General features: G+C 35.1%; 1 protein-coding gene and 1 long non-coding RNA gene across 3 annotated transcripts; one reads left to right on the top strand and one right to left on the bottom strand.

The window, feature by feature from the left end:
* SUCNR1 (succinate receptor 1) lies at window positions 1-10,041 on the bottom strand. Its single transcript, XM_074405506.1, has 2 exons — window positions 9,959-10,041; window positions 1-3,071 (listed from the first exon to the last, which is right to left on the bottom strand). The coding sequence occupies exons 1-2, from the start codon at window positions 9,959-9,961 to the stop codon at window positions 2,118-2,120; spliced, it is 957 nt and encodes a 318-aa protein (XP_074261607.1). The 5' UTR covers window positions 9,962-10,041; the 3' UTR covers window positions 1-2,117.
* Window positions 7,652-26,692, top strand: LOC141585588 (uncharacterized). 2 transcript variants are annotated; one of them, XR_012519127.1, is made up of 5 exons: window positions 7,652-7,749; window positions 9,892-10,045; window positions 11,234-11,415; window positions 20,204-20,287; window positions 21,542-26,692. It is a non-coding gene; the product is annotated as an uncharacterized LOC141585588 (long non-coding RNA). The 2 variants fall into 2 exon arrangements; XR_012519128.1 differs by lacking the exon at window positions 9,892-10,045.

The raw sequence follows: 26,692 nt of genomic DNA, 5'->3' as shown, positions 1-26,692 counted from the left end.
ATAATATATCTCTGCTATTCAGTTTTCACATGAAGTTCTAGGATCATATGAATAAGAATAACAGAGAATGTTGCCAGAATAATTTTTTTTTACTATCTGGCCAATGATCAAATGCAGACATATAAAATAGAATACATATACACATGAGTTTATGGTTTGAAAAATATTTTACTGCACTATTAGGAAGAGTCCATCCCTGTGACTTCTTGGAGTTTGGGAGTAGGGAAAGCAAATGTACTTTCATCTTAACAAGTAAAATTTATGCATAAAATATAAATTAAAGTTAAATAACATATTACCAAGTTTGCAGAAGTGAGTGAATATTTCTTTCCTAAGGTCTTTTCTGTGGTCCTTTCTGATGAGGAAACTCAGGAGTTCCGTTTTCAGTTTGTTATGAGGGAGTTATAAAATTACAGTGTAATTTCAAAAATATTGATACAAAGGCAACGCATGGCAGAAAGTATCTTAAAGCCCAGTGTGATGTAAGAAAAATCTTTTGTGAGTAATGCATTTTTATAGTATTTCAGTTGTTTGAGGTCTAGAGATATTAGTTGGCAAAATCTGGGGATTTAAAAATGTCAGACTACTTCCCAGAACAGGAAGGACAGTGGAATTTTATGTCTCTGTTTTCATAATGCTTATTTTATCTTCCACATTATTTACTCCTTATCGCTAATGATATAAGGGAAAGGAACTTAGACATGTGGCCACAGACACTTTATGTTGCATGGCAGTGAATTATCATGTGATACTTGTTTGACTTTAAAAAGCTAATGCAGCACCCATGTTTTCCCCTACATTTGTGTTGTGGCATAAAATGGTGCCTCATTAACACACCTGGGATAATACAGATTAACATTCACATAAATATTTTCATGTTCTATAATTTCACCAAGTACATTTTGTTTGAAATATTTTCTCTGATGGTCTTAATGTTTCATGAAAACAAGGCTCACTCCAGATGTGAGTTGCTCTTGCTATGATAAAGTTGTCCTTGTAAATTAGCCCAGCGTTTACCAAAAATGAGAATCATGGAGAAAAATTGTGACTTTCCCTCCAAAATGGAAAACCATCCCAATGAATCTACTATTATCAGTTTATTTCTCCTTATTTGCTGGTTTATGACATTAATGTATTTTAAAGTTCACTATTAAATCAAGAGCAGAAAGCTAATGAACTTTAATATATTTTTATGAACTTTATGAAAAGTTCATTTTTATGAAAGCTAATGAAGTTTAATATATTTTCATGCACTGGTGGTCAAATTATGATAATAAAATGCCAGATGGCAAAATCATCGTAAAAACAATGTACTCACTTTTGTTCTGTTTTGCTCTGGGTTTCCTGAGCAAACAGGCACTTTGTGCCTACCAAGAAAAAAAAATTTTTTTTTCAAATATCCTTAGTGCATCTCTCTAGTATTTTCATATCTAAATTCCCTGACAGACAAACTCAAACATATTCTCTACTTTTGTTGAATTATCTCCTTAGGTTCTTTTTAACTTAAATTAAGATTCCACTATAAACCATACAACAAAAAAGGATGAATAAATTACAAAACTACCCCCCTTCATGATGAATACAAAAATATATCACACAGATATTCTTGAACTCATTATATTGCTTTCTTAATCATCATTACTGTTGACTTTAAATTTGCTTAACAGCACAACTTCTAAAAACTATTAAATAATATATCTTCTGCTATTCAGTTCTCACATAAAGTTCTATGATCATGTAAGTAAGAATAACATAGAGAATGTTGCCAAAACAATTTTATAAAAAATCTGACCAGTGATCAAGTGCAGACAACTTGTTGCTTTATATATCTTGCATTTTTGCACTGACTGAGAAAGTCTTATAACATCTAGTATTTTTGAGTTGCATGCCCAAACCTAAGGCAGTCCAACTCCTTTCAATTCTTAGAGGAAGAAACCAGTACATTCTTGTCATCCCATTCTTTTCACATACTCTGGGTACAACTTGTCTTTAGATAAAGGTTAAATCTGTGACACTCTCTGATTGATGTCTGCGAGTTAAAGCAAACCTACAGATGCATTTGTGAAATAATCTGTTTCATAAGCACCTTGCTTTTCTTTGAATGAAAGTTCATGAGCTCATCCTCGAAAGGATGTAAGGGATTTGAAGTTGTGTCTCAGTTGATTTATCAGCTTGTCCCTGAAGTGATCTCCCAAAAGAAAATAGAAGACTGGGTTGATGACACTGTTCAGGAAGGCCAAAGGTCGTGTCAAAATGTATAAGGAGTTGATGACGACCTGAGTGCACTGATACTGCTTCCAGCTCCCCAGGCGAGAAGCGATCCTTACATTCCGCATAACATGGTAGGGTGTAAAAAGCACAGAGAAGATTACCACTGCCATGATGACCAAGTTGAGAGGCTTTTCAAGGGCCAGAGCAGTAGCAACCTTCCTATTCCTCTGCTTTAGGAAGAGAGCAATCTTGTAATAGAAGAAACACATCACAAAAAGAGGAATAAGGAACCCCGTCAGTGTTAGACACATGCTGTAAATGAGGTTGTACTTGGGGTCTCCAGAACTTGCAAAATCATTACAGGTGGTGCCATTGTCAGTTATAACAGGATTTATAAGGGGAAGTATTGGCAGTAGTTCTAAGGTTACTAAAACCCAAATGGCCAAAGAGATTAAAATAGCAAACTCTTTCTTTTGCAGAAGGTGTTCTCGGAAAGGATACTTAATTAGCAAGTATCGATCTATGCTGATAAAAGTAAGAAAGAGAATGCTGGTATAGAGGTTGGCATGAAGCACATATCGGTTGCTTACGCAGAGCACGTCTCCATATATCCATATTTTCTTGGCGTAACTCCTCATCAGCATGGGGAGGGTGCACAGAAAAGCTAAGTCCGAGATAGAGAGGTTAAAGAGATAGATATTAGTGCTGTTCCAGTTTTTCAGACAGAATATGTAGCCATAAACAACTATGGTATTTCCAAGGATTCCCACAATGAACTCCATCCCATAAAAAATGGAAAGGTAGTACGTTTCCAGGGCAGCCTCTGCTGCCAGCCAATTTTCGCAAGTTGCATTCCATGCCTAAAGAAGAGAGAGAAAATATAAGAATTAAGCACTAGACTGTGACTAATGACAAAACTGTGCAGAACATAATAATAATGAAAAACACTTGAATGGTGAACTATGGAAGTAAGTTAGTAGGAAAGCATACCTACATATACATACAGATACACATATATGTCATTAACATATTATTTTAACAAATATTTTTGAATACCTTTCAACTATGTGCTGAATATAATTTCAGGCACTGGAGATAACAGCAGTGAATAAATCAAGGTGCCTAATCTCTAACAAATTTATACTGTCTTGGGAAGAATCAGGAAATAAACAATAAGTGATGCCATATAATGATAAGTGCTATGAAGAAAAACATATGAGAAGGTAAAAATGTTAGAAAATTTTGGGATGGAGGGTGGTATTGAGCTATTTTTTACATGTGGTAATAAGGGAAAGGTTTTTATACAAGATGACATTTAAACAGAAACCTCAAGGAGGAAAGTGAAAGAGACATATCTGTATTTGCAGGAAGTGTTTCAGGAATAAGGAAGAGCACATGTAAAGGCATTAATATGGAAACACACATAGAGGGCTTGACAAACAGCAAAGAAACAGAGGGGAAGTGTGATAAAATAAGTGAAGAGAAAATTTTGAATTCACTTTTGTGTCTCCCAACATACCACGGTCCCCAGTGTACCGCAGTTGTTCAACAAATTCTGCTGTGTTAAACTGAATTAAACCATAATCCAGAAGAGGAAATAAGAATCTTTAAAACTTCATTCTCACTATTTTAAGCTTTTACTTGTTTCCATATTGCCAAAGAATTCTACTTATTGTATTAAATTCATAAACTATGATACAACTCCAGTTTTAAAACTTATTTTTTTTAATTAAAAATAGGAAACAAAATCTTAGTAATATTAACATTGGTCATGATTGATTGAAAGATGACATGCCTCAGACTGGGTAATTTATAAATAATAGAAATTTATTTCTCACAGTTCTATAGGCTGAAAAGTCCAAGATCAAGGTGTCTGATGTGGTGTCTGATGAAAAGTCACCCTCTGCTTCAAAGACGATGGCTGTTGCGTCCTCGCAACAAATGTCAGAAGGGCAAGGCAGCTTGCTTCAACTTATTTCACAAGGATACCAATCCCATTCATGAAGGCAGAGTCCTCATGACTTAATCACTTTCCAAAGGCCCTACATTTTAATATTATTAGGTTCCAACATACGTTTTGAGGAGACACCAATATTAAGACCATAGCACTTGCCTTCGTCACATGCTTAGTGAAAGACCTTTTTTGTAATACCTTCTGAATATATACCACAGAAATAAGCTATCTGACTTACTCAAACCTCAAGTGTCTTGCTAATCTACACTTTTTCCTCTTATCATGAGACCAGATTGTGATTGGATAGGGTATTTCAACGACTTGAATTACCTGAAAAATGTATTGAATTGTCATTATTAAATATTAAATATTTTTAAAATATTTAATATAAATTTAAAATATTAAATATAAATTATAATATTTATAAATATTAAATATTTTTATTTCTAGTGAGGAAACCCAAGATTAAAAATAAAATGTCCTAAAATCCTCCTTGTCAAGTAGGATTACTTGCAATCAAAGAATTCTTTCAATATAGAATTTTGGTAACCAGAACAAAATAAGAATAAATTCACCTAAATCGCTTTTTTAAGGGAAGCATGCAAAATTCAGTAGACTTTGCTATTATAAGGCATCTGGAAAACTCATATGTATTTTTGTCAAATTCAAGTGGTTTACTTTAAAGATCATTGCTATTTTGAGAGTGTTTCATTTATGCAAATAAGTCACAGAATTGAAGATACAATAAGTTGAATATTTTGAAAAGTTATTTTTAATCACTTGCTTTAAAACATCGTACATTTTTCTGAGTCTCTTGAATCCTTCTACGGCAACCTGCCACTAAGTCCAATTCCAGACAAAGCTGAGTGGGAAGTTTCTGAAGCAGCAGACACGGAATGCTGCTGAAGAATAAAGCAGGTTGGTTTCACTCTATCTTCGAGGTTGCTTAATTCTACTGTTCTCTCACATTGCCAGAATATTTCCATATTTCTGTCATTTGATATTTTTTAATCTCTTAAAAGTCTTTTCATTTACTCTACCTTACTCATTATTAGCAAATAGTTTTGCCTCCTGGTTCATTGAGATAGAGACCATTTGTTGAGCTTATGCTAGATCCAACTCATTCACAAATTCTCAGCATTTCTATGCTACCATTATTTCCTCTTTTCTGACATTTTAGCATCCTTCTCTCCATCTTCAGTCTGCATCTCATCTTTTCCATCAGCATTTAAACACTCTCATCTCTTCAGTCTTAAACATAACTGGAGCAACATAAACAACTCTCCCTAGTTTCACATGTTCCTCTCCTCTTCATAGTTTGATTTCTGAAAAGAGCCATCTCACTAAGTGTTTTAACATCTTGACACCCCATTCCCTTTAAACTTACTCCAATTTGGCTTCTGATCTACCAGTCCTACAAGTAGCCTCCACATTGCTCAATCCAATAATTATTTCTCACTAGTCTTATTTTATTTCTCAGTTGTTTTTAATACTACATCTTCCAGAAACACTCTTCCATTTTCTTCTGAGACATGACAATATCCTAGTTTTCATTCTTTCTCCTTGGTTGTTCTTTGCACGCACCTTTGGGGCCCAAGTCTTCTTGGCTCAAGCATTAAGTGTTGAGTAACTCAAAGCTAATTTCTGGGCTCCATCTTTCCATAAATTCTGCCTGAAAGATCTCATTCATTTTTGAGTGAACTACACATCAACAACTCCCAGATTTCCAGCCCAGCTTGGATCTGCCTTAAAAACTCTAGTTTTTCATTGCCATTAAATGATTTCTCTTAGGCATCTCTGCTTCCAGAAATCCTATACTAAATTCTCCAAGTTCCTTACCCAGCCTGCAGCATATTCACCTATTTCAGTAAATGGTTCTCCCATGTACCCAGGTGTTCATAAAAATCTAGCAATATCCTCAAAATCATCTAAAACTTAACACCAATAATGAATAAACTACCAAGTCTGTTTACTGTAATGTCTGGATATTTCTCAAATCTATCAATCCTGCTCCATAGCTTTCATTATTATTTCAGTCCAGGCTACTCTCATCTCTATCTTGCACTATGTCATAGTCTCCTATTGTCTCCTCACATCCTCTCTGGCCCTCATCAATTCATCTTTACCACTATAACTAAACAGTCTTGAAAAACTACAATTCAAAATCGGATCATACAGCTTTCCCTGATCAAAACCCATTACCTTTCCACTATCCAAGGAATGTAGTCTAAAATCCTTAAGGGGGATATCAAGATCTGCATGATCCGGCCCCTGTACTCACTTCAATTTTCCTTGGCCTTACTCTCCTCCTAACTCATTTGTTTCCTCTTTGAATGCAGAGAGAGCCTTCTTCATGTGCAATCCCTCCGTCTGAATCTCTTTTCACTGCTGTTTTTGTTCTGTGATACCTGGCCTCTCTGTTCAAGTGCAGGTTTCCCAAGATAGGCTGTCTGACCCTCAGTCTAAACTAGATCCCCCCATTTATGCTATTGCTTTATATTAAACTTCTTAGAATTTTTTACAACTTTGTCTTACTCATTTTTTAGTGTTCAAATCTGGCACAGTGACCAGCAGGTAATAGGTGGTGTATAAATCCTTGTTAAGTGAAAAGATGAATATAAACACCTATTTACAAAGCATTTTTATAAGTATTTTCTCCAAGGCCAAATAAGTAGCAAGACAATCAAATTAAGCTCATTGCTTTATTTCACTGTGAAAGCCAACACTATGTATAATGTAAGTATTCAAAGCTGGCAATTGTAGTAGTAGTAGTAGTAGCTGTAGTTTAGAAACACATTTGTACAAGGTAAAATAAAATATCTATCTTCAAGGATAAATTTTTAAATTTAAGCATTTAATTAAGAAATGACACCTAAAATAATAAACATACGTCTAGAAAGGGATGCATTAAAGTATTAATACTTTTATCTCTATTGATGAGATTTCAGGTAGTTTTTATTATGCACTTTCTCTTTTTATCTAAATTTCCCATCATTTTTTCTCTCAAAATAGGCATCTATTTGATGATTTTAAAGACTTTAAATTTCTAGAAATACAGCAAAAATGTCAATGGACTGTTTAAAATATTAACAAACTTCATTGTTTAGCTCAATGGTCAGTTTTCACTATTAATCTTTAGTCTCAGTAGCATTTAAGTCCACTTCCATTTCTGGAAGCACTCTCTTCCTGTCTTTGTGACAAATATGTCACAGAAAGCAGGAAAAAAAATCTCCTTGTTTTCCTCCTTTCTCCATGTTCAGGCTCTTTTGTGGACTAATCCTTCTTTGCCCGTTTAAATGTTGAACCTTCTAAGGTCTTAGTTCAGAACTCTTGTGTTGTTTTGGGGGTACTCACAAAGCTGGTGCACAAATTCAAATGAAAATTAAGATACAGAAAATTCTATGACACAAGAAATTTGTTTCATTTTTGCATTTCCTTTTTTCTGGTCATAACGTCTATCTTTCTGCCTTGTCAGCACTGCTAATGTTAATAGCTTATGTATTGTGCACAGCAGAAAGATTTGGCTGCAATGGAAGGAAAATATAGCCACAAAGGCTTCCCAATTTCCTGTAACTAACACTCAGGTAAGTGAGGGGTCACATAAAAGTCAAGGAGCATTCTGCTGTACAGTAGTCCAGAAGGTTGGAGATTGAAGGAGTAGTAGGGGTGGAGAATACCAGAGTTGGAATAAGAAAAATGAATGGCTAAATCATCATATTTGCCTTGCTTCTCATAGAGTTGTTTATTTTTTTAAAAACAACTTAAAAAATGTATGTACAAAATTATTGTTAGTCGTGTAACACTCAAAAGAATCAAATAGGCAAAAACAAGAAACAAAAATGGTCTGTAAACAGACCACTCCTAATATTTGGGTACCCTTCTACACTTTAATATTTATTTCAATTTATATTTACAAAAATGATATTTTATGATGTTTTATAATCTTTCTTTGATACATTTGTTTCATTCCTTTTTCTAAGTTCCTAATTCTAATAGATTATGGTTTTATAAATACAAGATGTCCAATATTTGCAGACTAATTTAGCTTCACCAGGATACACAAGTTTGAAGGTACTATATTTCAAACTGGATATATTTGTAGTCAGGTATGTTTTTAGTGTGGCATCACAATTCTATAAACATATGAAGTAAGTTGCTCTTTTAAGCAAAACTTCGAATTGAAGAGAAAATTCTGTCATGAAAATTAAAATTCTCTCTTCTGCTTTCTAGTGGTTATATTCTTAATTTTTAGGAAATGGAAGTAGTGATGAATTGTAACTGATTTGGATGAATTATTTTAAACAGGTTTTTATTTTTAAGATCAGAAATTAAAGTGAAATCTTTAGCTCCTAGTCCAAAAATATATATAAAACTGTTAGAATTATTGAACTGGAAGCAATACCTAATTTACTCACATAAGCAGATCAATAATTCTTACTCATTTTTAATTTAAAAATATTTTTTACTTTAAACATATTCAGCCTTTTGAAGATGTGGCATTTTTGAAATTTACTTTAATATATATAAATTTGATAGTTTCTAGGCTTTTTAATTGTTTGCTTTTATAGTCATCACAATTAAACAAAGAAAACTTGTAAAATTTTTACTTTTAAGTACTACCTTAAGGCAAATTTACATAGTAATATGAGAATTTTTTTAACAAATTACTTTTTCTATTACTAAGCAATTTGAGTAAAAATATATGTTCACATTGAAAAGACAGAATAATTTAACATTTATAACTTTATTTTTATGTATTCCATACATTACATCAGAAATTAAAATATTAAAAGATAATAGTATGGCACAATTGTGTATTAATTTCTTTAAAAATACCACATGCATTTTGAAAAGATATTGAAGGTAAAATATAAATGATTTCTACAATTTTTTATTTTTCCTAAGTAAATTATATTCTTGGATAATATAATTTTCACACGCATATTTGTTAAATTTAGTTTTTAGGATGCCTGAAAATTCCCTCAAATACATTATTTTCTAAACATAAAAATATTATGTCTGGGCACGGTGGCTCATGCCTGTAATCCCAGCACTTTGGGAGACTGAGGCAGGTGGATCACCTGAGGTCAGGAGTTTGAGACCAGCCTGACCAACATGGTGAAACTCCGTCTCTACTAAAAAACACAAAAAAATTAGCCTGGCATAGTAGTGGTGGGGCCTGTAATCCCACCCACTCCACTTGAACCTGAGATGTGGAGGTTGCAGTGAACTGAGATCATGTCATTGTACTCTAGTCTGGGTGACAAGAATGAAACTCTGTCTCATAATATATATATATTTACATTACAATATATTAATATATTTTATATATTAAATAAATATATTTAGTAAATTAATAAAAATATAATACACATATATTATAAATATACCTATATATAAAAAACCTTTATATATATATAAAATACATGATTGTTTCAAATGATTTAGGAACTTCAATTTTTTCCCCATAAGTAGTTATATTTATTTAAGTAAATTCGATTACTATTCTTGTTGAAATATAAATTGTTGAGACGTTAGCAAATATAATAAATCCCTTTGAAGAAAGTAAAATTAGTATTTGACAACTAAAACAAGAAAGTTAATTTGTTGAAAAATAAATGTAGAGATATAAATAATGACTTCCTTTTCTATTCTTTTGCTGTTTTACATCTATTAGTAAAGAATTAACTTAAACACTTAATACTTAACACCTTAATTGCTTACAGGCCACCTTTACAAGGATATCTGGCCTTACTTTATACACTGAGAGACACAACTGGCCATGCAGCTTACCATTCTGTTGGAAGTCCTGATCCCTTCACAGAAACTCTGCCAGCAGCTGGATATAGCTTCTGACCCAGCGCTGTGCCGCTGGACATGGTTAGTACAGTCTTATTTGCATATCATGCAGTCAAGATTAATAATTCAAAAGCCCAGGAATAATTTATTCAGTCAAACCTCCAAGTCATAGATGTTCACTCAGGGGAATTTTTGTGAGGCTTTCATTTTCACATTCACATTTATTTTATTTTTACATTCAATTTTCCAACTGAATGACAAAAAACAAATAACTCATTTCACAGAAAACACATTTATCAAGTAGATTTTTAAAACACTACTGTTGAAATTATTTTATCCACTACCAAAGCAACAGAGAAGCATTCCTTATTTTTGTTTTTATTTGCATATTTAGACAATAAGAAGTGGTAAATAATGTTTATGTTGGAATACAGTTGCCTCCGCATTTCTTTCTTTTTTTCAAATTAATATTTTTTGGTGAATTCTATATTGAGAATATAATAATGAAACTTCTTTCTTCAATAACCTCGAGGGAACTATAAAAGTGAAATTTTAGAGGGAAACCTGGATATATGCTACGTTGATGTACTCAGAAAAAGATACTAGAGTTCAAGTTATTTTCCATTTATTTTTCTGTGATTAAAATCAAGTAACACATGAAAAGATACATCAGATGGCTAGAGATTAGGGAGAGAGTTGCTAAGTTAGGTAACCTTAATAGATGGCAATTTATATATCCTAATTAATGCTCTGTAAAACACCTGGAAGTACATTACCACCATTTCAGACAAGAAGGACACCTGACTTTTTCTGAGCATTATATTAGATTTAGATTCAGGTAAACACTCAGTCTTCTTGATGTGAAGCATAGGGATTATACTGAGAAAGCCCATAATTGTGTGGGCAGTAATAGCTGAATTTAAATGCTATGTAAGTTGAATATTGAGTTAGCAAAGACAGGCAGAAGCTCAAAAATAGGCTCTGTTACAGGCATCCTCCTAGCTAAGCATTTCCCCTCACCAATATCTGATAGCTTAAAACTCAGAACTTCAAAGTAGCTACATGTTACACACTTAAAATGTATACATGTGTGAAATATAAATATATTTATGTATAGAAATATGCGTATTTACATGAAATAAAAATATCTATAATTTGCTGAGTTCTTCTGATGTGCCAGACAGGTATTATACTAAGTATATTTATACATCAAATGCATATAGTAATTCTCTGAGGTTGTTACGATTTAAGATTTTTCTCATTTTGCAGATTAAAAAGCTGAGGCTCAGAGAGATTAATTAGCTTTCTCAAGATTGAAGAATCAGTAAGTGGAGGGACCAGAGCTTAAGCCTATATACTTGGACTCTAAAAGCACTGACTCGGATTCTTGACTGCCTACAGGATTGAATGACAATACCTTGTGCACAACAAAGTCTAAAAATTAATAACAGGTATTTTTCGGTAATGCAACTCTCTTCTACTTTTAGAAGGAAGAAGGGTTAAAACATTGTGAGCTAAAAGCATTTGAATAACCAATGCCAGGCTTGTTAATTTTAGACAGAAATTAATATGAACTTCTTCCAAGAAACAAAGACAAATGGATGTTATTTCACAGGTTTCTGCCACCATTCTGATGGAAGAAAAGGGTGATGCCCTCTTTGTGGGGTGGTAGGAGTTACCCAGAGCTTCCTGTTTCTTCTCCACACTTCCTGACTACTATCTCACTCTGGCTGCTAAGACAAAAAGTGGTGTATGCTTCTCCTTTTTCATAGTATAAGTCATCCAGACTGTAGCCTGGTGGCCTTGTTTCCCTTTCAAGTCCTACTTCCTGTTGCCTCAGAATATTCTCAGTTGAGATCTGGAGTGTTTCTGGGAAAGATTTACTAAAAGGTCACCAGTATTTCTGCTACAAAGCTTTACGCAGGTCTAAAAAGGATAGCTGCACAGGAACAAGGCTGGATTCAGGATCATAACCCTGTGAGCAGGGAGGGTTTCATGGCCTGCTACTATGTAGTCTCACAGTGCCTCACACCCAAAAAGATCACACACATAATTTAATGCTAAATTGTTTTAGTTCCATTATTTCTTAACAAGGGACCCCATATGTTTCTTTTGCACTGGGCTCTACTAATTATGTAGCCAGTTTTGCCTGTGAGAGTAGAAACCTCCTCAGAAACTATTTCTATTCAGCATTGCACATCAAATTTTGAGAAGGCAAAGTTGTTTTTTTTTTTTTTTTTTTTTTTGTTGTTGTTGTTTTGCACATAACATGCTGAAATACACTGCTTGAGAATCAATGGAAGTTTGAAAGGCAGTGAAGTTTGCAGTACTGGCAGGCATGGTGATTCATACCTGTAATTTCAATACTTTGGGAGAACAAGGTGGGCATATCACTGGAGCCCAAAAATTGGAGACTAGCCTGGGCAACCTGGCGAAACCCTGTCTCTATAAAGAGTGCAAAAATTAGCTGGGGCATGGTGGGTGAGTGCCTTTAGTTTCAGCTACTTGGGAGGCTTGAGGTGAGAGGATTGCCTGAACCTGGGGAGGCTGAGGCTGCAGTGAGCCATGATTGTGCCACTGCCCTACAACCTGGGAGACAGACTGAGACCCTGTCTCAAAAAAAAAAAAAAAAGTGCAACAATGAATATATTTAAAAATATGTATTTTTAAAAGCTTGCAGTACTATTTGCTAAGAGGTAGTATAGCACAGTGTTTAAGAGCATAGGTCCTAGAGGCAGACTGCTTTGTTTCAAATACTGACTTCACTTACTTACTAGCTTTCCATTTTTGTGTTTGTAAAACAGGGATAATGAGAGTTACCAATATTATGAGTTGTTATGTACATATTAGAAGTACATATGCTATATAGTATGAGGTACTAATATATACATATGCTATATAGTATGAGGTACATATTGGTTGCTAAATAATTGTTAGCTATTATAGAAATTTATAACAAATGAGAGAAGACTTTCTCCAAAATGATAATGGCAATCCAATGCCATTGATGTTAGAATTCTTGCTGCTCAGAAATATCCATTTAAAAGGTTCTTATAAAAGCCAACATGGTAAAAAGATTAGTGAGATCTTATCCTGGCTTTACCTTTTACTAGTTGTGTGATCGTTAAAAAAAAGTCACATATCCTAATTTCCTTGTTTAGAAAAGGAGAATAATAATTTCACCACGTAAAACTCATAATGTTCATAGTATCATACGTATACATATGATCCTCATACATATGATATGATGCATATGTACACATATGAGCCTCATACATATGATACTATGAACATTATGAGTTTTACATGGTGGAATGTTATCCATATGAGTATCATATGGATATCATATGATACATGTATGATAATATCATACTCTTAGTATCAAATGATATAATGTTTGAAAATGCAATGGGCTCGAATTAAAGAGCAGTTAATGTAAACCAAGCAAACTAATCAGGAAGTTCAAGAAAAAAAAAAGAAATACAATAGAAATCTTAATTAAATCCAATGCTGATAACTTCTATTGGATCTGGTCACTCACACCTGTAATCCCAGCACTTGGGAGGCCAAAGCAGGAGGATCACTTGAGCTCAGGAATTCAAAACCAACCTGGGCAGCATAGCAAGACTTCCTCTACTAAAATGGAAAAAATTAGCTGTGCGTGATGGCACACACCCATAGTCCCAGCTACTCAGGTGGCTGAGGTGGGAGAATTGCTTGAGCCCAGGATGTCAAGACTGCAGTGAGCTATGATGGCATCAACTGCACTCCAGCCCAAGTGGCAGAGTGGGACCCTGTCTAAAAAAAATTAATAATAATAATAACTTCTACTAACATTTTTTCCAGCAGTCACTCTATAACAACACAGTGTATACATTAATTCTTATAGTATTCACAATAATTTAATGCAGTGAATGCTATTAATAACAGAATTTTCAGTTGAAGAAACAAAGCCTAAAAAAGATTAAATAAATGATCCACAAATACATAGCTAATACATGATTTGGCTATATAATTTAATGCTTTGCCTGTTTGACTCCTGAATCCAAACCCTTCTCCATTATTCTCCTGAGTCTCTCATGGTAAGGAAGAAAATATTTTTAAAAAAGAAAAGAAGAAAATATTGGATTGAAATAGAAAATTATTGATACTGGAACATTTTTACCTTATATATGGCAATTTTATATGGTTTAGTAAAATAAGTTTGAAATTAACACTAAATTTAATTATTGGGTATAAAACTTTGATTATCCATTTAATAATTTAAATCTTCCAACTATAAAGAATAGAGCATTTTAGATAAGAAATCAAACGTGTTAAAAATAAACAGTTAAAGTATTTATAGAAAGATTCTCCTAGCAACATCTCTGGGAATGTTTACAAGACGAATTTAATAGCCCAAAAAGTCTGTGTGGAAAACAAAGTGGTTTAAGGGTCATACTAATCTTCAAGGATCACAAGCAGAGAAAGAGGAGGGCAATTAATCTAATTTGAGAACTTTCCTCTAAATCCGTAAGGAGAAATTTTAATACTAACAACCCCCAAAGGTTGAAAGAAATCAAGATTATTGGGGAGGATATTTTGGTGTTTCTGAATAGACAGAAGCAAGATTACACAGTTATTTTCTTTTTCAAAGAATGGTTTTATGTAGTAAAATAATAAAGGACAAACAGCCAAAGGAAAAACACAGTAGAAGGTATTCGTGTCTCCAAATTCTTCCAGCTTCTAGAAATCAACAAATTCTAATAACCAAATTTACTTTTCCAGGGAAAACAGTCTATTCAAATAGGCACTCAAGCAATCTACTTCCTTCTCATATGAAAATCCTTGCCATTTAGGAGCTACATGATTAATGGAAGTTTTTGCATTATTGACTTTTTTCTGATTACACAGTAAAGAAGAGTATATGTCCTATCTATTAGTATTGGGCCTAACTCAAAGGAATTGTTCTGCTAAATTAAAACACCTTTTGTCTTTCAGTTTATACTGAAATTGGACAGCAGATTCATTTTTAATAATATGTAGTGAGCCTTACTCACAGGTGTTTCTCTATAAAATAATACTGTCTTGTTACCTTGACAGAAATAACAGTATATGAAATTCAGGCATTTGTGTAAAATTAGAGATAGATTTCATTCTCTCTCTCTTTCTCTCTCTCTCTCTCTCTCTCTCTCTTACTCTCTTTTGAAAGAGGGTCTTGTTCTGTCACCCAGGCTGGAGTGCAGTAGCATGACCATAGCTCACTATAGCCCTGATATCCTGGGCTCAAGCAAACCTCCTGCCTCAGCCTCCTGAGTAACTGGCACTATAGGTGCACACCACCAATCCTGGTTAATTTTTTAAAGTTTTTTGTAGAGAAAGTGTTTCCCAGGCTGGTCTTGAACTCCTGAGCTCAGGCAATCCTTCCACTTTAGCCTCCCAAAGTGCTGGATAGCACTTTGCTATCCAGGCATGTGGCACCATACCAGGCCAGATTTTATTCTTAACTGTTGCTGATCAAGGCATCTTTTCTATTTAAAAAAAAATAGAGTTTACCTAATATTTTAACCTATTAATTTGTTAATTGGTTACTCAACTACTTAGTCTCTTCCAGTCACATTTATTGTATTTTGTGCAAATTTGCTTGATTCCTGGAATATTTTACATTATTTATAAAAACAAAAAGCAGCTATTTATTGTCTTGATGTACTTTTTCAATGGGCTACTAATTAACCACTCTTCATCTTACTTGTTTGAATATATTATTTGCCCTAACATAAGAACAAGAAATAAGAAATTATTTGCCCTTGATATAAGAACAAGAACAAAGACCTCTCTAACTGAGTCTCATTGAGCATCTTAGTAATTGAATTGAGAGGTTTTCAAAATTCCCTGAAGTACAATGTGTTCATTAAGTGAGTTAACTGTTTTGTAATTGTGTTATGAATTAAATAAAATTACCTGCCTCTGTAATAACACATTTAGTAGCATGATTCTTTGGTATTAGTGTCTGTATTTCTACAATATAATCATTAATGTACTTATTATATTTAAAGTTGTTTTTTATGCTAATTTGTTTGTAAAGAAATTTTTTATGCTGTAAAGCTGATAAAATTTGGCTTCACGGGTAGGTCAGTATTGTAATAAAGCAAATAAAGACTTTTCAGATTGTAGCAGTCTGACAATTATAAGCAATGTAAAGGGTTAAAGAAATACTTCATTCTCTACTTTAAAAGAAATCTCCCATCCTGTATGTATTAAGTGTCTATACATTGTTATTTTTCACGTTCACCTAATTTTAAATTCTAACATCACTTGCACTACTTGAAAGAATTATTGCTGGTCAAAATGCCAAGTGTGAACTGTAAGATCTGGAAAAGTGATGGTAAGTCATTGACTCTAGGACCCTCATCATCAGAACAAGGACCTCAGCGTGGTTAGAGGGAATATGGTGGGGGAAGGCTGACTCTGGGAACAATGAAGAATGTCTTGTGCACAATGGAAATGTGAGGGCTCACCCTAGGGGAAGAGAGAGTGGCAGAGAGCTCTCCCTGACATCTGTACGTGTACACTGTTTCCTGATGTTAAGGAGAAAATCACTCTTATCCATCCCAAGGCTAGGCCTTAGCAATGTCTATACTAAAAAAAAATGGAAAAAGAAATAAAGAAGGAAAGAAAAATAATAGCAAGCTTGAGAGAGAGAGAGAATCCAGAAATTTGACATTCCTCCATGCACCCATCTAGGGGAGAGGGATATAACAAATCTTCTCCCTGCCAAAGGAGAAACTTTTGCAAAAGACCATTTCAAAACCTAGAAACTTTTGCCAAAAGACCATTTACTTTAAACAAAGCTGGTTTGTTTACTATGACCACAGTGAAATGCAACAGTTACATCAATTTGTCTTGCCACTGAAAAAGCTTGTCATCCTCAAACTTGAAGCATACTTTTTGAATGAAAATGGCCCTTCCCTCTATTCTATTTCCCCACCCCCTTCACTCATTTTCAAAGATGTGTGCCTTTATCTACCAGAAACTGGTGAAATGCTAATTTATAACAGAGACTAGAATACAGGAAAAATAAAAACAAAACAGTTTCCGACAGCAGTAGATTCTTTTTTTTTTTTTTTTTTTTTTTTTTTGAGACGGAGTTTCGCTCTTATTACCCAGGCTGGAGTGCAATGGCGCGATCTCGGCTCACCACAACCTCCACCTTCTGGGTTCAGGCAATTCTCCTGCCTCAGCCTCCTGAGTAGCTGGGATTACAGGCACGCACCACCATGCCCAGCTAATTTTTTGTATTTTTAGTAGAGACGGGGTTTCACCATGTTGACCAGGATGGTCTCGATCTCTTGACCTTGTGATCCACCCTCCTCGGCCTCCCAAAGTGCTGAGATTACAGGCTTGAGCCACCGTGCCCGGCCTAGCAGTAGATTCTTGAATGTTAAATACAAAGCATCATGAGAGGAGGAAGAGAAGCAGTGAATAAAAAAACCCTTCATAGACTAATATCCGGAATCTACAAGGAACTTAAACTAATTGACAAGAAAAAAAAATCCCGTCAAAAAGTAGATGAAGGATATGAACAGACACTTTTCAAAAGAAGACATTTATACAGCTGGCAAACATATGAAAAAGAGCTCAGCATCACTAGTCATTAGAGAAATACAAATCAAAACCAACATCTCATGCCAGTTAGAATGGCAATCATTAAAAAGTCAGGAAACAACAGATGCTGGTGCAGATGCCAAGAAATAGGAACACTTTTACACTGTTGGTGGGAGTGTAAATTAGTTCAACCATCGTGGAAGACAGTGTGCCAATTCCTCAATGATCTTTAACCAGAAATACAACTTGACCCAGCAATCCCATTACTGGGTATATACTCAAAGGAATATAAATCATTCTACTATAAAGACACACACACATATGCTTATTGCATCACTATTCACAATAGCAAAGACTTGGAACCAACACAAATGCCCATTAATGATAGACTGGGTAAAGAATATGTGGCACATATATACCATGGAATACTATGCAGCCATAAAAAAGGATGAGTTCATGTCCTTTGCAGGGACATGGATCAAGCTGGAAACCGTCATTCTCAGCAAACTAACATAGGAACAGAAAACCAAACACTGCATTTTCTTACTCATAAATGGGAGTTGAACAATGACAACACATGGACACAGGAAGGGGAACATCACACACCACGGCCTGTCAGGGGTGGGGAGTTAGGGGAAGGATAGCATTAGGATAAATACCTAATGTAGATAAAGAGTTGATGGGTGCAGCAAACCACCACAACACGTGTATACCTATGTAACAAACCTGCATGTTCAGCACATGTATCCTAGAACTTAAACTATAATTAAAAAAAGAAAAGCCCTTCACAAAGCAATATTTCTCTTATGATTTCTCCTCTATACTTTTAACTCAGACATTAATATTTCATTATCTATCTTATATGCTATTTTCTTTTCAATAATCAATTCAAAAAATATATTGACCACCTGCTATGTTCAAGACAATATGTGAAAGAAAAGGCATGAAACCTGACCTCAAAAACCTTACAACTGCCTGGCGCGGTGGCTCACGCCTGTAGTCCCAGCACTTTAGGAGGCCTAGGTGGGTGGATCATGCGGTCAAGAGATCGAGACCATTCTGGTCAACATGGTGAAACCCCGTCTCTACTAAAAATACAAAAAATTAGCTGGGCATGGTGACGCGTGCCTGTAATCCCAGCTACTCAGGAGGCTGAGGCAGGAGAATTGCCTGAACCCAGGAGGCGGAGGTTGCGGTGAGCCGAGATCGCGCCATTGCACTCCAGCCTGGATAACAAGAGCGAAACTCCGTCTCAAAAAAAAAAAAAACTTACAACTTTTTTACACTCAAATCCTTTAACAATTCTCAACAAGCTCTCATACCACATGAAATTTCTTCTTTTTGCTGTCATGTTACTTCAGCTAGTCACAATATGATGCTTGTTAATTGCTTGAATTCTTAGAAGATTGAATTTATGCAATACTCTCAAGGACCTATTCAGCTTTTCCATAATTCCCAGTGACAATCTCCCTTTTATTGACTTGCCAAATAAAATAGAATATACTATGACATCTTGAAAATTCATGTCATTATCTAAGTCTTGATTTTTTTTTTTTTTTTTTTTTTTTTTTTTTTTTTTTGAGACAGAGTTTCACTCTTGTTACCCAGGCTGGAGTGCAATGGCGCGATCTCGGCTCACCGCAACCTCCTCCTCCTGGGTTCAGGCAATTCTCCTGCCTCAGCCTCCTGAGTAGCTGGGATTACAGACACGCGCCACCATGCCCAGCTAATTTTTTGTATTTTAGTAAAGACGGGGTTTCACCATGTTGACCAGGATGGTCTCGATCTCTTGACCTCGTGATCCACCCGCCTCGGCCTCCCAAAGTGCTGGGATTATAGGCGTGAGCCACCGCGCCCGGCCCCTAAGTCTCGATTTTCTTATATATGAAGTAAATTTGTGGGCTGGGTCATGGATGGTAAATACAAGGCATAAGGGCTGCCTTTGTCCATGCCGTCCATGGTAGACATTATTTATCAATCATGCTATTGTTGCTGCTGTGTTCAAACTTAATGTCAAAATCTTTTCCAACACAGTTCTCCAGGAAGTTGCTACCAATTAATGATGTCATACTGAGTATATCTTGGCTTAATATAGGAGCTCTAATTTAAATACAAGTTGTTTGCTTCTACCATATGAAATTTTCCTTTTAAAATGTATAGTATCAAGATTTTTTCTTTTCCCAAGCAACGAACAAATAACTCTGTTAAAAAGTTGGCAAAAGACATGAACAGATACTTCCCAAAAGAAGGCATACATTGAGATGCCATTTCACGCCAGTTAGAATGGCAATCATTAAAAAATCTGGAGACAACAGATGCTGGAGAGGATGTGGAGAAATAGGAACACTTTTACACTGTTGGTGAGAGTGTAAATTTGTTCAGCCATTGTGGAAGACAGTGTGGCAACTCCTCAAGAATCTAGAAATAGAAATTCCATTTGACCTAGTGATCCCATTACTGGATATATACCCAAAGGATTGTAAATAGTTCTATTATAAAGACACATGCACACGTGTGTTCATTGCAGCACTGTTTACAATAGAAAAGACCTAGAGCCAACCCAAATGCCTACTGATGATAGAATTTGGACAAGGAAAATATACAGCATGGAATACTATGCAACCATAAAAAGTGATGAGTTCTTGTCCTTTGTAGGGACATGGATGAATCTGGAAACCATCATTTTCAGCAAACTGATGCAAGAACAGAAAATCAAACACCGCATGTTCTCACTCATAGGTAAGTGTTGAACAAAGAGAACACATGGACACAGGGAGGGGAGGGACAGCAGAAGGTGGGAAGGTCGAGAAGGGATAATATGGGGAGAAATGCCTGATATAGTTGACCAGGGGATGGAGGCAGCAAACCACCTTGCCATGTATATACCTATGCAACAATCCTGCATGATCTGCACATGTACCCCGGAACCTGAAGTACAATAATAATAAAAAAAAAAGACATACAAGTGACCAACATATGTAGGAAAAAAAAATCCTCAATATGACTAATCATCAGAGAAATGGAAGTTGAAATCACAGTAAGATACCATCTCATACCAGATGGCTATTATTAAAAAGTAAAAAAAAAAAAAAAAAAAAACAGATGCTGATGAGGCTGCAGAGAAAGGGAATGCTTAGTGGGATAGTAAAATAGTTCAATCACAGTGGAAAACAGTTTGGCATTTCTCAAAGAACTGAAAACAATTACCATTCAATCCTGCAATCCCATTACTGGGTATTATATTTAAAATAAAATAAATTTTTCTACCATAAAAACCACATACACTCATCTGTTCATCACATCACTTACACCAGCTGATAAGAAGTTATTGTTAAATAATCAGAACTTTTCAAGCTAATTGAGGTCAAGGTGGAAGCGTGAACACAGCCACAGTGAGGGTATTTACACCATGGAAATTGGCAAACCCTTTAAAACAGCACCATTCTCTCCTCAGACCCTGCTCTTTACAAAGACTTGGTTGTTAAACATTTATCAGTACACCACTCCATAAATTCTTTCATTTGTTATTATTACTGCATATGGGAATATGGGAAATATACATATAAGACAAACACATACAAACATGCACACACACACACACACACACACACACAGAGATTACTTTTCCAACAAGTGCACATTAAAAACTACTCTTTGGCAGAAACTGCACTAGTATTAGGGAACACAAACATAACTTGAAGGAGTACCCTGTCTTATCTGCATGGGAGTATCTAGTCGGAAAAAAAAAAACAATATTGTGACATTTTTCCCTCATCTTTGCCTCATTTCCCCTTTGAGTCATGAAGCAAATATTTCTCAATAATGACTGGTAATTAAGCAAGTATTTGTAGAAATGATTGCTAAAAATTTCCTTAGTCTCTTTGGTGAGTTCACTCAAGTTCTCTCCCTGCGGAAAGTTACAAAGAATAATAGCTATATTAAGCACTATGGCATATGTTCTAAAAGTATCTAGAAGCCCTCTCTTTCTCACAGGTATGCACTCATCAGCAAGGAATAAGGAGCATCTCCTATTTGGATAGAGCATTCCGGTGGATCTGTACGGTTATGGCTGTGGACATCAGAAGGAGTCATGTTAAAGGTTTGGGAATCTTTAATGAGAACCCTGCCTCCTTCTCTTCTCTACAGTATCTCAGTGTAACACACTCCTCAGTCTTATTCATGGCTTCACTTTTAAGCTGAAGGAAATCATATTATTTAATCCTATTCAGCTCATTAAATTCAAAGACAACCCTTTCCCTCACTTGACTGAGATGAATTTTTAAATTTCTTAATACAGACAGACTTAAACTGCCTATCTAGGCCTAAAGGGAGAGAAAACTGTATTAAACAAGTGTTGAGTGTTGATTTATTTTATTCCTTGTTTCCTTTACACATTTATAAGCTAAATATGGAATGATAAAATATCTGTCAAAGAAAACATGATTCATGATTGAGATTATTAAGTACAAAGTGATAATTCTGTTTCAGTGTCTTATTGTTGCCTTTTAGAAACTAAATGATAAATGACTTGAAATTGTGTTGCCTATTTGAATCATGAAATTTAAGAATATTATTTATGTCATGGCATAAATGACTGCTGCACAATCCTTGGAAGGAAAATTGTGTACATACAGATTTGCACCTGCCTTAGTTTAGTTTAAAGTTACATATTGCTGTTAGATGTAATCATAATATCAAATAAAACATTATCTTAATAGTGTTTAATGTACTATCATTTATATGACTGCGTTCTTAAATGTCTGCCCGTTTAACATGTTTCATTTCAAATTGTGCAAGTATTGTAAGGAAAAAGAAATGAAATGTAAAATGAGCTGGTCTGGACATAGATGCTTTGTAAGTGCTATGTAGGGCTGACTCCAACTAGAAAAATGTTGTTGCATTGCTGTCCTTACAAATGTGCCCATCTAAGAGAGAAAAATCCTTCTTTGTCCCTGTATGTCCAGGCAAAATCTTAGGGCGTAAGCGATGGTGGCCTTATCAGAACCAAACAACCATGGGTGTTTTATTTTGAAAAATTGGTACTCTTTATCTTGAAGCATTAAATTAAGCCCATGTTTAATTTCAAGTGTTTCCTGAACTAGAGAAATTCCACTATTCTATGGCCTATTGCAGGCATCCTTTCATTCATGCTTTGACTTTTTCTGCCCTCTCCCTAGGGTGGCTCAGGCCAGTAATGTAATGACCAATGGTGAGAACATGGATCACATACCCAGCCAATCTCTCAATGCCCTTTCCTTACAAAAATTGTATTAGGTCATATTTTGTTACAAAACAGGAATTATCAGACCTACAATAAATCAGCAGGTATTTCAAAATAGTTAATTAACCTTTATCTAAAACAATATCTACATGTCTGTGCATAGAGGCCATTACACAGTTCACATGTACCAGAGGTCAAGCCTTAAGTTGGGGAGAGGGGTCCCATGGGCATAATGTTTTTCAAGGCTTGATTAGAGTTAATTATACTACATGGAATGGACTTAATTGTTAATATGATGTTTCTTTTTGGACCCGAAGACTTCCTCTGAAATTTAAAAACCTCTGAAATGTAATACTTCAGGCTAAAAATTGCAACTCGTGTTAATGATCAAGATAAAGATCCATTGTTACTGGTAGAATAGCCTTTTGAGTTTTTCTTAATAATACCGTTCACATAGTGATATTATCCATCAATAATTGAAATTTTGCATAAAGGTTTCAAAGATCTTTTATTCACTTGCATTTTCATGTTCTCTCTCTATTTTGTCTTTAACAAAGTTTATCTTCATGTGCTTCAGCGTTGTTATGTCCCCATGTCCTGTGAGAAGTTGTTCTCTGACCTCTTATATCTTTAAATTCCCAAGCTCACACTCAGTGATATTCTCCTTCCAAGGCCATAAACGCTGCGATTCCTGTTACTCTTATAAATTCCAAGTAAGGAAAGTGATGGAATGGCTTGCCTAAATACGTGAACCAAAGATGTATATTGTAGATTATGTGTCTATTGTATTTGATTGGCAAAATTCCTGTTACTCTTATAAGTTCCAAGTAAGGAAAGTGATGGAATGGCTTGCCTAAATACGTGAACCAAAGATGTATATTGTAGATTATGTGTCTATTGTATTTGATTGGCAAGATTGTTGTTGTTGTTTTTTCTGGAGTCTTGCTCTGCTGCCCAGGCTGGAATGCAGTGGCACAATCTTGGCTCACTGCAACCTCCGCCTCCCGGGTTCAAGCAATTCTCCTGCCTCAGCCTCCTAAGTAGCTGAGATTACAGGCATGCACCACCATGCCCTGTTAATTTTTGTGTGTGTATATTTGTAGTAGAAACAGGGTTTAACCATGTTGGCCAGGATGGTTTCCATCTCCTGACCTCTTGATCCGCCCACCTCAGCCTCCCAAATTGCTGAGATTACAGGCGTGAGCCACTGCACCCAGCCCGGCAAAGTTCTTAAAAGTGAGTTTGATTTACAAAACACACTAACATTTCTCTAGTAAATTATAGCATACTACATACCTCCTCCAGTAAATTGGGAAACAGAAAGGTACTGACTTTCATATGTATTTGATAACTAATGAAAAAATTACTGATATGCTGAATTATCCTTGTTATGGCTAAGTACTAAGCCAGTTGTTAAAAGGGAAAGATAGATAAGCTAAACAAGTCCCTTCCTTAAAAATTCCTTTGTAATGTACCTGAAATTCTCAGTTACCATCCACAGAGGAATTGAGCTGAGGTTGTAAATGTAGTTAGACTTTTAATAAAAGACTCTCACTTTGTTCCAAAGACTAATTCTGACATGGGAATACTAAATATAGGACTTAGAAAAATGTGAACTCATTTTGTGATTCTTGGTTTACAAACACATTGTAGTTTATATATTTGATGTGTTTTCTTTACTAACTTTATATAGCATTATATTGTAAGTGTTTTCAGAGTCAAAGTGTCTGCTTAGTGTTGCAATTTATTGGTTTCTGGTAGGGGGATTACAATCAGTGACATATAATTTTCTAATCTGTTTCCAGGCATGGTGGCACACATCTGTAATCCCAGCACTTGGGAGGCAGAAGCAGACAGATCACTTGAGGTCCGGAGTTTGAGACCAGCCTGGCCAACATGATCTAAGCCTGTCTGCCAGGTGTGGTGGTGTGTGCCTGTAGTTCCCGTTACTCAGGACACTGAAGTGGGAGGACTCCTTTCCCATTTATGATATAATATAAAGTTGACTTCTTAAGAATAAATGTATTTAATTTCATAATAATTAATAGAAAACATTAAGAACATTAATATTATGGATGACATGTAGTGTGCTGTAGGTTTAACAGAATTCAGCCAGCTAGAAGTTGCAGCACAGTTATGACAGTCCCCTTCTCTCCATGTACCTTCAGTTCAGTTTATCTCTAACTCAGCATAAGGCAATTGTGAACAATAGCTTTAGGAAGGCAAAGCCAGCTGTTGCTTTAATCTTGTGTACTATGTAAACAGAGGGAGAAATATTTGCTTTCTCTTTTATTTGTGTTAACATCATTATAAAACACAGGGCCTGTTCTTTTGTTTACTTTCAACCTTTTCTGCAAAGTTGTGCAAGCTGGTTATTTTTTCATTGCTGATGAGAAAGAAAGGGGCAGATCTAACTTAGATGGGCAGTTTTGTTGTTTATCTGGGTTTTTGCTTTTATTTTGGATGTGTTTGATTAGAAATGAATATATGTGGTCATAAAGAGTCTAAAATTTTTAAAGGCTCATTCTTAAAGAAATACAACTTTTTTAAAAATTAAAGCTATAATTTTAATATTAAAGCATATCCCCTCAGTTATATGTCTAGAAAGAACACATATATGTGAAAAAGAAACACATTAATTATAGGATAATGATGTATTTTATGACAAATGCTTACATTTTGAATTTTAATTTTTTTTAATGAAAAAGTATTAAATATTTGGTGACAAATTCATGATTGTGTGTATTATACTCGACTTATCAGATCAAGTTAAATAAAACTCAAATAATTAGATTATAAAAGTAGCATAAATACGGTAATTAAATGTTGGTAACTAGCCAGGCTTGGTGACTCAAGCCTGTAATCCTGCCACTTTGGGAGGCAGAGGCAGGAGGATCCTTTGAGCCCAGGAATTCAAGACCAGCCTGGGGAACATGGTGAAACCCTGGTCTTTACGGAAAATAGAAAAATTAGCCTGGCATGGTAGCACACACCTGTAGTTTCAGCTATTCCAGAGGCTGAGATGGGGGAATCACCTGAGCTTGGGGAGAATGAGGCTACAGGGAGCCATAATTGCACTACTGCACTGCAGCCAGGGTGACAGAGTGAGACCCTATCTCCAAAAAATAAAATAAAATAAATCAAACAAAACCCCCCAAAACAAATAAAAAATAAATATTGGTAAATAATTATCTTGGCTCTGTAAGAAATTCTGTATCTGACAATTTTTGAATTCTGCTTTTTTTTTTTTTAAGTGATCTTTACAAATTTGTGGGCGTTGGACCATTTGCTAGTGGAAACAGAGTTTGAACCTACTATTGTTATTGGTAGGTGATCTTACTAATTATCAGATTAAAATAAACACATATTAGAAGCTCAATAGATATTAGTCTTTCTATTGACCACCTATCTCCTTCTGTCTTGAGTTATTACAACTGATTAGTCCAAATACTCTGAATCATCTTTTCCTCTGGCGTATGTTCATCCTGCAACTGATCAGCAACCAGTCTTTCTTTTGATAAATTGCTTTTAATCATGTCCAGTCCATTCATTAATAACTTCATTTTTGCATAAGTTCGATTATTTTGAAAACACAAGGGGGGGACTTTTGTGCTTTTGAAGTGTATTTTCTTAAAATGCTTAATTTTCTTTGCCTCTGTATCATTGATGTCATGAATCCTTCTAATGTTTTTGCTGCCCTTCCGTTCTCTCGGAGTTCATGACATCAATTCTTCACATCGTGACAACACTATAGATTAATGTCATTTTGTTAGGAATTTTAGCAAGCATTTCCTGGAGGTTTTCTTTCACAAACATTATTACTGCTTGGGTTTCAATGTCACATGCATTAGAGTCTACAACGCTCTACTTTTTTGAAAATACTTGCAGGAGTTGAGCACACAAACATAATAGAAGAAATACAA

This window comes from Saimiri boliviensis, chromosome 9 (assembly GCF_048565385.1).
Source record: "Saimiri boliviensis isolate mSaiBol1 chromosome 9, mSaiBol1.pri, whole genome shotgun sequence".
NCBI classification, from domain to species: domain Eukaryota; kingdom Metazoa; phylum Chordata; class Mammalia; order Primates; family Cebidae; genus Saimiri; species Saimiri boliviensis.
Note: the sequence above shows the minus strand (reverse complement) of the source record. Positions and strands in the feature narration are given on the sequence as shown.